General features: G+C 44.2%; 1 protein-coding gene across 2 annotated transcripts in view; it reads right to left on the reverse strand.

Annotated features, from left to right (window-relative positions):
* LOC113997647 (U2 snRNP associated SURP domain containing) overlaps positions 1-7,189 on the reverse strand; it is a 46,445-nt gene extending 39,256 nt beyond the window's left edge. For both annotated transcript variants that reach the window (XM_027739674.2, XM_027739665.2), the window contains exons 1-2: positions 7,101-7,189; positions 88-135 (exon numbers count right to left, since the gene is read on the reverse strand). In XM_027739674.2, the coding sequence (XP_027595475.1) occupies positions 88-135; positions 7,101-7,145 (93 nt within the window). In that variant the 5' untranslated portion in view covers positions 7,146-7,189. The remainder of the gene's footprint in view (positions 1-87; positions 136-7,100) is intronic.
* Between the last annotated feature and the right edge of the window lie 6,714 nt (positions 7,190-13,903).

Genomic DNA, 13,903 nt, shown 5'->3' on the forward strand with positions numbered 1-13,903 from the left:
AAAACAGGCCTATTTTGAGTTTGTGGGTTTCACTGGAATTTTGGTTTTGGTTTTTTGTTTGTTTGTTTTAAAATATTTTGGACTTACATGTGAATCAGCAGATCCAGTGGTGTGTACTGCATCTGGCCCTCTGCCCTGAAGAGAGAATGAAGAGCAGGTGAGGCACAGAACAAGTAACAGACAAACAACCTCAGGGCTTTTTTATTCAGTTCCTTGAATGTGATTTTCATTTCAATTTCAACATCCAAATACACAAGAACAAAGATATATTTCATGTATTTTAATGATATATCTGAACAGGTCACATCAGGAACAATGTCAATATAAGGTAAATAAGGGATTAAAGATAGACTGTTCTTGTTACCACTAAAAACATCTAAATTTCCACAGCTGGATTTTATAAACACACCACTAACAGCACTATAAGGAAAAAAAAAAGTTTGTTACATTGCATCTGCAAGAACTGCCATTAAAGGTTGTTAAAGATTACATCAAGTGCTTGATTACTTTTTGCTTACTATAAATAATTTCCAAACTGATCTTAGTATATTGTGTGCAGATGGAAGCTGGCCACCTCAGGAACACTAATTTAAGTCCAATTTGTGAGTATGTACTAACTGACATTATTGCTTTAAACTGTAAACCAGCATACACAAAATCAGGTTTTTAAATGAGCTTAACTGATGGAGAACACACTTTTAAATTATGTAATGCCCAAATCCCAGAAAACCTCACTGATATAACAGCTACTATTAACACATTACTGCCTGATGCACAATTCATATCTCAATTGATTTTTAAGTCAAAATAAAAGATTTCCATTAGCTGAAATCTTTCATTAGTTACAGAACATTAGCAATTCTCCTTGTTACCAGGAATTTATAGTTTCTACAGAAATAATAACATATGATGCTCATCTCCAGTCTTCCAAAATGAACAAGCAGGAAATGCTACTCTAGAAGATAATCTACTAGACCTTGTTTTCATTTTGCATCCCTATTCATCAGCTCAGGCATTTCTCTTTCAACAAGTATATTCCTATGTTTTACAGTAAAATCAACTTAGAAAAAATGGTCTGCAACAAAAAGCACTTCAACAACAAGAACTAAGTCCACAAAGGTAAAGAGCAACACAAAGATACAGCCCTCATATGGGAGAAGGAAAAGTCTCCTAGGAATACCTCTGAAGGTCTTTTAAGAAAGAGAGAGGCAGGAAGAAGCAAACAGAAGAAAACAACTCTGTCTTACTCTCAAAGACCTCCCAAATCCACTTTCCTGCAACATCATACATGGCTCACAAAGCACATCTTTGCAGAGAATAAAAAGTTCACATGCACCAGTAGCAGTTCACTAAAATACACGTGGAAGCAAATATCACAAGCATCTTTTACTAACAAACACCACTTCCCACAAACTTTTCCTCTGTACTTGGTGCTGGATTTTTTTGTGATTCAAAACTGCCTGTGGCCCTCAGATCAGTAATCTGTTATGCACAGTTACATATATGGAGCTAACAGAAACCTGTCCTCCCCCGAGAGTTTATGAATGTATAGCACATCATCACACAGATAAAAGACACTGTGCAAAGGAATTTCAGAGCATGAAAACTGCATTCTTCCTGCTGCCACCCTGCGGCAACCAACACGGCAGCTACAACTCACCCTTACAAAAACAATTTCAGACCTGCAGGTAAAAATCCCAATCACAAAGGCAGAGTGATACAATGCTCTCTGCCTTGGTGCACCAACAGAGTGGAGACCGAGCACTGCTCAGGGAAAGGAGGTTCTTTGGCAACAGCAGAATGGAATGACCATTTCCTGATTCTCCACAGCTGTTTCGTTTACAGAAGTTTTGGAAAGCAACACCTCCCAACAGAGGTGGGTGCTGAAGGTGCTTTTAGGGAGGACAACAGACAAGGCATCACACAGAGTAACGACGAGTATCAATGCTCAGTACAATAGCACAATTCCTGAGGAAGAACATAGAAAAAAGTAACAGACACTAAATCTGCTTCTCCAGCAACAAGCAGATGATGCTACTCAGAAAGGCTTCAGTGCCTGGCAGCACACAGAGATTCTGCAGGAAAGCAGGCCAAAGATAAAAAAGTCTGGAAGTCACTGGGAGTGCAGTGATGCTTCCCAAGCCACCTGCAGGGACCAGGGCACTGTGGAGCCGCTCCAAACATCAGCTGAGCAGCAGAATTAAAGTGCATTCATAAAAATTCTAAAAGCTATTTTAGCTTTCAGACCAACTTTATCCCAAAGCAATTAGCAGCTTTGGAGAGCCACATTATTCTCCTCCTTCAACAGTTCTTATTTTTAAAGTCTTCTCTTCCCATCTATAAATTTAGTTCTACCTTTAATACTGCTGCTGACCATCCCAGCAACTGTACTGACAAAGCACAAGATGACAAGATTCTTCACAAAATTACACGTTGCTATCTGTCAGTTGCTAAATAGCAGTTATTAAAAAAACTCACAAATTCTCACAGCACTGCATTTTGTATCCATCTGCACCCTTGAGGAAAGGGGTGATTTTGTTTCCCTAAGAGCAACAGCAGCTGCACTGACTCAGCGGGATCAGTGTCTTCCTAACACTCCCCAAGAGTAGGATTTCAGATGACATTGCCCACCTGTGTTGAAATCTGGAACGGAATTGTTTTTTCTGTTCTGTTAAGTAGCTCAATTAAATTTAACTGCTGAAAGAAAGATATCCAAATTTCTGTCCTGCACCTGACGAGACGTGAGCACAGCTCCTCCATGTTCAGAATACCGACACAAAAGGGTGGCAACTCCACCATAAACAACTGGCAAAAGTCTTATTCCCACTTCACTGCATCTACCACTTTGCATGAAACCTATCCTTATTTAGTTTTTTTCCTAGACCAGACTATTTTACAGATAGATCACTTTTTCCATCACTTTCACTCTGCAGATTTCCCAAAGACTTGTGCCAGCAGAGCCAAAGTGCCATTTCACAGCCGGCACTGCTCCTGCAGGAACATACAGCCCTGTCCAATGCCAGTCCTGGAGCTCAGGTGGCCCAAAGTTCCATTCCTGAGCCCAGCCAACTTTACACAACCTCCAAGAGAATAAAAAAAAAAATCTTCAAAGAACAATATAGATGAAATTTATGAACTCCTACAAAAATGCCAAAGCAGAGTCTTCTCTCAGATTCTGATGTTTATATTTTCTTCCAGCTTCATGGAAGCTTCCAAAGAAAATAGAGAACTGCTCTCCCAAATCTTCCTTCCTGCCCACAAATCCAGCTCTTCACAGTTTCTCCAACTTCAACAACCTCTTGGTAAAGCTGGCATGATCCTGTTGTTACACAAATATTTAAAATATGCTGTGTAAAATAAATATTTTTAATTAATTAATACTGATGTCATTTAGTAAAACAACAGAGCACAAAAGCTGCCAATAAAACCCTAGAGACAATGTGTGGCCTTCCAAATGCTGAATGGTATTTTTGCAACTGTAATGGTTACAACTTAAATAAAAGCCCCTCCTTGCAAGAAGCAACAGCTTCAGGGTAAAGTTTTTAGAGAAACTGGTGTAAGACAGCCCTGCCCTGTTTCAACACCTTCCACTGATCCTGCCCCCAGCATGGGCAGCTGGTCACTGAACTGGATCGCTGTTCCTGATCTAACTGATCACCCAGGAAAGGGAGAGATGGGGAGGTTCAGCCAAACCAGTTTCCAACTCATAGCAGGCTCCCCTCCAAATCATGCCAAATCAACTAAAGAGGACATTAGGGAGAGGGAAAGTAGCTGAAGCTGGGACTGTGTCAGTACTGACAGCAAGGAAAAGCAAATGGAATCACAGCTTAAATTAAGATGTTAAAATCCAGCAAAAGGAGGTTTCCTTTCCCTAACTCTCTAGAAAACAAATGCCTGAAAACACCTGCAAATTACGTTATGGCTAATCTATTTAGTCTTTACAGTTACTGGAATAATGCATATCAGTGTTAGTCCCTATTTAAATAGCCCTAACTTGCAGACACAAAGGTAAACAGAAAATGGTTTTCTCCAAAGCACTTGCAAGGAATAGTATCCATCAGAACATTAAGCTCAGATGAACAGGTACATTTTTTAGAATGAAAGAGGCAAAAGTACAGCTTGGTCCAAGTGGATTATTTCTTCTGCACACGGCAGCCAATTTGAACAGCACTATATATAAGAGCAGTGGACATGCAATATAGTTTCTATTCTCAGAAGATAAAATAAGAAAATGGAAAAGTCACTGAGTAGCTAAAATGTCATTACATAAAGATAATAACTGAACATAATCTGTATCTGTCATTTGAAAATCATGTCCTACACTGACATTCTATGCAGTCTTCAGCAATCTCTATTTTCTCTCTAATTATTCTTCCTCCCTATTTAGACTTCTGGAAATCTCGAGTACGTATCCTGCTATTCTGATCTCAAAGTGCCAAAGGAAGAGATGATGCTTTCGCAGCATATTTCACACTGGAGACTCTCAAACTTATTTAGCAGCTGACAGGACCACACAAGGCAGCTGCCACCACAGCCACACAGGCAGTGGGGGATTCTGAACCTGCACCATCTCCAGGGATGTTTTTCAAACAGTGAATCAATCAGATAATGCCTGACTTAAAAAAACCTCGATTTTACACTATAAATCAAAGTAACTGGCTCAAATTCAGTACCTGAACACTAAGAGTGAAGAACAAAGACCAAGTGTTCTGAAGGGAAAAAACTCTATTTTATTTCAGGCACTAGGTCACAGTTCTTTGTAGAGCACAGAAAGTGAAAGGTCACTGTGTCTTCCCAGGAGGTAACTAGAAGCCAGCAAAGGCACATCTTGGAATTGCCACTGAAACACATCTATAGAATCTACAGAACATATTTGTTTTGCAAGTACAATTACTCTTACAACTTGCAAATACAATGCACCAAAAGAAACGAAGCCTACAACTTCAATATTGATAAGCCACTAAATGAAGTCTAAAATTATTTAAAAAAATCAAAATTTTTGATAAATAATTACTTTAAGAAATTGAGCAAAGTGGTTATTTGCTTAATTGTTAAACCATTTTCATACAAGCTCAACTAAAAATACACATTTTTATCCTTGTGTCAATAAATTAATTACCAAAAAAAAAAAAAGGATATTACTAATTCCAGTACTGTTATGTCATACTTCTTTCTGCAGACCTCTGAGAAGTATCTCTATGGATATACATATCCAGACACTCATTGAATGACAAAACAAAAGGTACCAACCCAGCATCCCACCCGCTGAGATTTCCCAAGATGTATTTTTCCAGAAATAAATCCCAAGAGCTAAGCATGTCTTATTTTATCTCACTTCTCAATAGAAACATTCTTATGGATCCAGGTATGTACTATCCCTATTTTCTTTGGCACATAAAATAATCTTGACAACAAGAAACAAGTAAGATCTAGAATGTAAAGCAGGGGGAAAATACTACTGAAACACAGCCTGGACATCTGGAGGAGTGGGAAACTGGGGTGAGGGGGAAGTGTATGAGGGTGGAAAGGCAGGGACAGCACACCCTTAACAGGCCCTGACTGATGAACACACGTCTGACCCCACATTCTCTCACTGCCCTGCTGAATTCTCTGGGATGGACAAGTTGGTATGAAAGGTTAAGTGCCTGCATGTACCCCTGCAGAACTGAGAAACAGGACAGAAAACAATTCCCATAAATTAATTATTACTGTATATTAAAAATTAGTATCATCAGTACAGAAATAGTAAATGACAAAAAAGTCTATGATGTAACTGTGAAAAGAAAGGGGTCACATCTGGGTTGGTTTTGTGCACCACCTCTTCAGTTGCATAAATAAATAATTAATTATTCTATGTCTAATTATACTTGAAATCCCAAAATGTCTTATTCCCTGAAAGCCACTGTCCATAAATTAAGACCTATTTACTACTCAAGTTTTCTGTTCAGCTCGTACTTGCAATTCCAAACCAAAAGCAAGATAAAAAAATGTTTCTTGGCAATATTTGGACCAGGTCATAAAGGGGATACAAAAATAAAACTCTCCTACTCTAATAACACCAAGTGAGCAAACATGCAAAGGCTTTTGGTAACTACATTTCATTACCAAGGCCAGGGGTAACTACAGAGTTTATAAGCAGCAAAATGAAAAACAAAATCCTATTCTTGCTTAATAAAAAAAAAATTGGCAAAAATTATTAATTTATATAGCACTGGAAATTTCTGAGCCAAAATGTGGCTTCCTCCTTAAATGATTTACACACTCACACACCAAAACCTGGAGAATTTCTACACTTCTGGCCTAAAATCTGAAACAAAAGCGAGTGAAAAGGAGTATCACTAATCCTCACACCGCCAGCGCATCCCCCAAACATGTCTTACCCTCTCCGCCCTCGGCAGGAGGGATGCTGAGGGCGCGGGCAGCTCTGGGATGGGAGCACCCACAGCCCGCCCGGCGCTGGCTACAGCACTGTCAAGTTTGCCAGAACTCCTGCACTACCTGGGCTCCTGCTCTGGAAATCCGCCCAACAAGAAACTACAGGAAGTACAATGAGTGCAGTGAAAAGCGCGGGCAACGCCACGGCGATTCTACGGAACTTGTAATTCCATCGCAAATCGAAAGCACACACTCGATCTCAAATTGTCCTTCACAACAGCAAGTCGCAAACTAACCCCGCGCAGGCTTCGGCCCACGAGGGAATCAGCAAAATTCCACCCGCAGGGGAGCTTGGGCATCACCGACCAACCCGCACCGAGCCGGGACTCGGCCGGCACAGTCCCCGCCGGGCCCCGCGGCTCCTCCCGCCGGGCAAGGGGACACGGCGGGCATAGATACAGGCCCGGGGCGACCCCGGGGAGCGGGAGTGTCCTGCAAGAGCCCTGGGCCCCTTCCCGCCCCCCACCCGGTGCCGGGGCCCGCAGTCACCCCGGGCACGGCGCGGGAGCGGACCAGGCCGCGCCGCCCGCGCCTCGCCGCCCTGCCGCCACCGGGCCCCGCCGCCACGGCAGCGGGCCGTAGCCCTGGGCGGAGCGGAGCGAAGCGAAGCGGGCCACAGGCCGTGCCCCCGCACCACGGGCCGTGCCCGGGCGGAGCGGCCTCACCTTCCCGGCGGGTTTCTGGGAGCCGCCGGGCGCCTTGTCCGCCATCTTGCCTCTGCCGAGCCCAGCCCTGGCGGCGGCGAGCCGAGCGCCGAGCACACCGAGCCCGCAGCGGAGGGCGCGCAGCCGATCGCCGAGCGGCCGATGGGCGCCCCTGCTGCCTCTCCGCAGCCAGAGCCGGGCCCCGCACAGCGGAAACGGGCACGGGGGAACACCGCGGGAACGGCGGGAACTGTTGCATCCAACGGAGAGAAGCCCTTGAATAAACAGGGAAAAGGCTGGCACAGCAAATCCTCCGTTACTGGGTTTGATACCACACTACAACTGTAACTCTATTGAACACCGTTGAACCGGAGATCATAGCCAGAGGTCACACACACTGCGTTTATCATGAGTCTCGCATTCCTGCGCTTTCATGGATTTTCAGCATAACGCGGGATATGCTGGGGTTGAGATAACGCTTAAGAGGAACAGATACACAGAAATTAGTGAAAGCTTTAATCCACCACCTGCCGACACCCGCTGCCCTGTGTGCGGAGCAGGGCCCGCGCTGAAAACCACCTCGGCCAGCGGGGAACGGGGGCGGGAGCTTCCAGAGGAGGGGGGAAAAGGCAAAAGGAGAGGGGGGAAAGGGCAGGGGCAACTGCAGAGGACTGGAAGTTTAGAGAGGGCAAAGCCCCCGGGAAACCTCAGCGGCCGCAGGTGTGCAGGGATACGGTCTCAGGGCCAGGGCTCCGCTGGGAGCGGCTCCATAGCCGCTGTCCCCGCACGGTCCGGAGGCGGTACCGGGGCTGGGCAGGGCGGCAGCGGGACAGCGGGAACGAGCGCTCGCGGTGGGGCTGGAAAAAGAGAGGAAAGTCTCCCTCAAAGGCGGAGAACGCGGCTCAGTGCGCAAGGACAGCAGGGCGGGCAAAAGGAAAAACTACCGGGATTTCCTGTCCCTCCAGCACCGCGGGAAGCGGGATGCGGGCGCAGGGGGAAGCGGGAATCTGGGACCGGCGGGAAGCGCTGGCTCCGGCAGGGGGCAGGCCCGGCCCGCGCAGCCGGCTGAGGGCGCCGGAGCCGCACAAAAACCAGCAAAATAAATAACAGCGATCCCCAGCGTTCCCCGTGCGAGGGGCTTCGCGCCGCAGCCCAGCGAGCGGCCGGGCGGCACGGGCGGGGCCGGCGGGAGGCCGCGGGGCTGCAACACGCGGTCCTGGGGCTGCAACACGCGGTCCTCCGGCTGCCCGAGCCGCGAAACAACCTGCGGAATTCTCTGGTAATGGGTCGGCTGCCGAGGATCCAGAGGGAGCCGATGCGTGTATAAGGCACATAAGCAATAGAACGATGAGGGTGTGCTGTTCCCATGGCTGGGTCGCACCTCCGCGCTGGAGGAGCCACCCGCACGGCTCTCTTGGATAAATCCGAGGTGGAAGGAAGGAGGGAGAAATTAAACCTACGCCTTGACAGCAGGATTTGGGCACAATTCCATCAGTCTTTTGAGGATATTTTGAGGCCCAAGCTTGCCCATAGAGGAGCCCTTCCACATGAAGAATGGCTTTGGTCAAGGAGCTTTAGAGATGGATTAGGCAAGATTTACTGCTTCAGAATCCAAGTCAAGCCTTTCTCTTCCCCAGTCTTTCTCAGTGTCCACTTGAGAACCATTTCACTAGCTTGCAGAGACACAGGATAAGTGACATCTGTGACCTGCTTCTGGTTGGTTGGTTTTTTTTTTTTTATGTAGTAATGGAAACAAGTGCAGCAATGACTTGAAAGCAAACAAGCTGAGGAACTTGTACTGGATAGAAAGGGCATTTAGGGCCAGGAGAAGACACTCGATGCTGCTCAGCTCTCCTGGGACTGCACTAATAAACCTGCCGTGAAAGAATGACCGACATTTGTGGGTAAAAAACAAACATCTAGCTGGAAAGAGGAACATGCCCTTGGATGCTAGAGTTTTGGGGCCACTAATGTTTAGAAAATTTGTGCTCCATTTGGCCTCAATCCCTTTATTTAATCCACCTCATTAATCCTTTTTAATTATCCACCTCATTGTTTAAATCCTCTGCTTACTGCTCAGCTTCTATGCTCTTTTGTAATTAATAAACTACACCAGATTAAGAGCATCATGATCCAGAGCATGCTGTGAAAAATGGGAAAGATACAGTTAGAGTTTCAAAGGTCATCTCTAAAGATAATTTTTCAGAATGAACTGTACTCTTGAATCTGCACTATTTATAACACATTGCAATAGTACAGTAGCACTTGTGTACAGATAGTGAATGAGAACACATGTCACTGTCTTGAGCTGAATGGGAGAGGAAGGGAAGGAAGGAGAGAGGGAAGGAAAGGAAAGGAAGCAGCAAGAGGTAGAAATCCGTGGAGAAACAATGCTGGAAAGGGTAGGCTAATAATAATATTTAAAAGTAAAATGTAAACATTTTTCACTATAATGCAGTAGGTCTGGTTGCCTGCAGACCTGGGAATTGCTTATTAACTTGTTACAATGACAGATATCATTAGGCAATATACTAGGGAAAATCATGAATTATCATAAATAATTAACACTAAGCTACATTAAGTAAACCACACGAATTACCCTTGTCTTACTGGCTGCTTTTCTCTCTACTTTCAGACAAAAGCTCTCCATTGCTCTCATCCCAGGCCAGGGCACAGCAGAACTGCTGCAATCCTTTTGCAAAGGTATGTGAGGGCAGGGGAAAGGAAGAATTTAAAGGGCTTTGGAAGTTCCCTACCCTGTAGCCAAGGAAGCATGTTTGAGGACGTGGGGCAGGCAGATCAGGAGCAGGACAGAAGTGTAGCCGCTGAGTGAACAGGTTTGTAACTTTGTGTTGTTTCACACTCTCAGTAGTGGAACACTGGAATGTGTGTGTGTTCCCCATAGCTCAGACAGCAGTCTTCCAGCTTCTTCCCTTATTCTGCCCTCATCTCCTCCCACCCCTGAGACTGACAACCGCTAGGCAGGAATTCTCAGGATAGGTAAGTGCCCATTCCCCCATGTATCATGTGTTGCTGGGAAGCTCTGGCTGTGCAGTGCAGAGATGAGGAGAGCGTGTGCAGCTGGAGCATAAAGAGCCTGAGTTGAATGGAGATGCTTTAGCAGGAACCACTGGAATAACAAAAAAGAGCCAGAGGATCTGTCTGGGAGAGGGCAGTTTGGCTCTGAGGTGCCCAGCACCCTGGACTTGCTGCCACCGCTCTGTCTGCTCTCTGTCTCCTTGGCCGAAGCCATCTCAGTGTTACTCTGTCTCAGTGCTGGTGCTCTACCTTCCCTCAGCTGTGAGCCCTGCTCCACTCCTGCTTTCCCTTCCAGTACCCCACTGCTCTCCTGGGACACGTCTTATCAGGGAACCTGGTTCTTTCTCTGCCTGGGGTTCCTCAAGCAGTGAGACCAGTCACAGGAGCAACATCTGACTTGCACTGTTTGGCTGAGAAAGGCTGGTAGTTTGCAGTGCATTTTCCAGGCATTAGTGCAAGTATCACTTGAAGGCTTAATTGCGAAAGTCCTCCTGCAGCTTCTTGTCAGAGAGAATTAGCCTACATGTCTAGAATCCAGATGTGCACCTTTATCAGCTGCTTAAAAGCGTGGAAGTTCAAGATGAGTGCAATGCCTGTCATTCCTTTGTCCATACTGAGAGTCCCTCCTTTCAGGTTACTAACAGTGAGTAGCAATTTGTGCTCTGCAAAACACTCCCACTCAGCTCATACAAACAAAACAATTTCTTAACCATGCACTTTGTAAGTGAGGTTTCAATCCTGCAACTCTTGCAAAGGACAAGTTGTACTTTGCTCTTACCGTGAGCCACTGGAAGCTGAGACAGTGGTGGATTTTGACCATGGAAAACATGTGAAATGTGCATCTAGCAATATGCTATTCTCCATCACAGTGAAACTAATTTCACTGCAATACTTATTTTCAGATTTGCTACTGTCCAGAAAAACACAAGTTCTATCTCTAATCTTTCAAAACCAAGAACCTTAAAAAGACAACAACCATGCCTTCAGAGAAATTTTCTTAAAATATGAAGTATTTTCCCCAGTTTGCTGTGTTCAGTGTTTTTTTCAGATTTTTTCAGATGGGTTTTATTGCTGGTTTTTAAAGCATAAAGAGTACAAACCTAAAGCTATTCAACTTGAAGGTAAAGAGGGCAGAAAATAAGAAGCTTCTGGTGAATGAACATTCTTGTTCAACCATGATGGTGTTGGTTACTGTTACTCCCTTTTATCATATCTAGCTTTTCTCCCCTCCAGGTGAGGCTTCAAAATACAGGTATCACTTTCACTTTTCTTTATGTATTGAGGAATTAGGTTTATAAAGTATAATTGTCCCTAATTAGTTACTCAAGAAGGAGAAAATTATGCAAGGATTCCTGTTTATCCAGTCTTAAAAAGATAGTGGAGTACAATCTCTAAATGCAAGTTAATCTCTCAGTCAAAGCACTGTGTCTACTCAATTATTACAAACTATTATAATCACTGCAATAGAAAGTTACCCATTAAGACATTATTTTCAAGAAATTGATAAACACTCAAGAAAGGATAAAAAAAAATCACTTAAAACAAAAGGATGATTTTTGTATGTCTGTGTATCTCTTCAGTTGTTCTCCCAGAGAATCTGCAATCATGAGGTACAGGAAACAAAGTTAGATAAGGCTACAGCTTCTTGTTCTTTAACAGCTACTCTTTTCAAATGTAGCCAAATTCTACATTCACTCTTGGTCAGTGGGATTCCATGCAAGAATCGGATTTACTAAAGAGATTTCAGTGAAGAAGGATAAATATTTTTACTCAGATAAAACTTCTTACTGAGAAAGAAATCATGAAAATCTGTCTTGGCAGTGAAGATATAGAGAGAAAAAAGAGAGAGACACGGTTGTATGGTAGAGGATTATGTAAAGCAAGAGCTCTTAAGACTGTTGTTTGGCAGTGTGAGTGGGTTGAATTGGGTGGGGCTAAAGGTTTCTATTCAAAAGCATCAAATCTCCCAAATACCACCATTGCCTGTTCACATTAGGACTTCCTGGATTCCTGGAAGTTAGTGTATTTACTTACTCAGAAAAGCAGAAAAGCTGTGGATAATAGGAGGTCTAAGCACAACCTCTTCCCTAGTGTGCTGAATATGTTACAGTGCAAAACATGAATTTAGCTTTTTTTTTTTTTAAATTTCCTAACCAAAAGGCATAATTTCACTGGGGAGTAATTTAGAATATTTTTTACGATTTTTGGTATTTCAGACAAAATGGCACCTTGTGAAAGGGCTTCAACAATTATAAAACAAAGGTATAATATAGAAACAAATTCACATTCGGTATTTTAACACATCTTTTTTTTCTTTGAGTCTTTAGCCAGCACTGATTAAAATTATCTTTCATTACTTACCTCATTAGGCAGTACCTTCATCAGTGTTTTAAGAGTCTTCTCAAAGGTTATTTGGAGAGAAAGCCTGCAGAAAATTCTACACATGCTAGGAGAAACCCTGGTATATGCTGGCCATGCCCTTCTAAATATAAACTCTGGTTAGAGAAATGCAGAGGCCTCTTCATGCACTACATTACGTGGACTCTTCTCTGTGACCTCCAGATGTCCTGATTCTCCCTGGCTTACCACATAATAGTCCTGTAATACTAACCTTGATGGACTACATATGAATAAGAGGCTATTTTGAGGTTGTAAGTGCTTTAAATTGTAAGGTTCCCTGTACACTATTCCACAGCTGGCTTGGGAACAGAATACTTAACTCAATGTAAAATGTATGCAGTTGTCTTTATGAAACCCCAATCTGTCCTCAGAGATTATTCTCCCTGTGAGGAGTCTGCCTTGGAAATAAGCAAAAGACTCGGATCACTAGTGATGAGTTCCATAAATGTGGGTGCTAAAGCTACACTGCTGTCACTTGGCAGTGGTGTGAACTGTGATCTTTAGAAGCTCTAAGATCGCCCTGGCACTTTCTGGCCAGACAAGGAGACCAAGGTTATGCATGTGTGACATCAGCAGAGCACTTGGGGCAAACCAAAGCTGGATCCCCACACAGAGGGAGAGAAGAGAAAACGTATGTTTATTGTACACAGCTTGTATTTATTGTAAGACAGTTTAACAAGTAAATCTGCCAGCGACAGAATAAAGCCCAGGAGCTGGACTAGATGATCCTTGTGGTTCCCTTCCAACTTAGGATATTCCATGATTCTAAGAAAACTACCATGGGCCTGTGCTTCTGCCAGAGCAGCTGGTATTTTCAAGTCTCTTAAGTGATTCTCAGCTCTGCAAAAAGTCCCCATCCCCTAAATATTTTAAGACATCTTAAAATATTACAGGAAGACATCAGAAGTGGAGAGAAATTTCCAGACATTTATCTTCTCTGCAGTAGTGTGTATCTCCACCAGGACCCAGACAGTCCAGTGGCCACCAGAACTGTCAGTCTTGAATGGCAAGCAAACCCCATGTGCTCTTCTCAGCCTGGGATGCCTCCCATGAAAACATAAACCCTGGGTGTCTCCCCCAGGAGGCCAGGTGATACCCCAGTACTCCCTGAGGCAAAAGGGCTGAGTGCCTCCCACATCCCTGAAAATCTGGAGGTTGCAGGAAAGCCAGAACGTGTTGAACGAGCCCTGCTGCCACTGCTAGGCCAGCAGTTCCTAATCAGCAGTGGATGCTGTTGTTCTTTAGACACCATCTGTTGCAACAGCTGCTGGTGGCTTTCCAGCAGGCTCTTTAGCACAGGTCTAAAACCAAATTGCTCTCAGTCAACCACCTTTTCTTATCTAACCTTGGTGAGGGAGGCTGAAGATCATGGTCACTTTGGCCCT

The sequence above is a fragment of the Pipra filicauda genome, unplaced genomic scaffold, assembly GCF_003945595.2.
Source record: "Pipra filicauda isolate LSUMZ 115617 unplaced genomic scaffold, ASM394559v2 scaffold126_size2276778_pilon, whole genome shotgun sequence".
In the NCBI taxonomy this organism is placed as follows: domain Eukaryota; kingdom Metazoa; phylum Chordata; class Aves; order Passeriformes; family Pipridae; genus Pipra; species Pipra filicauda.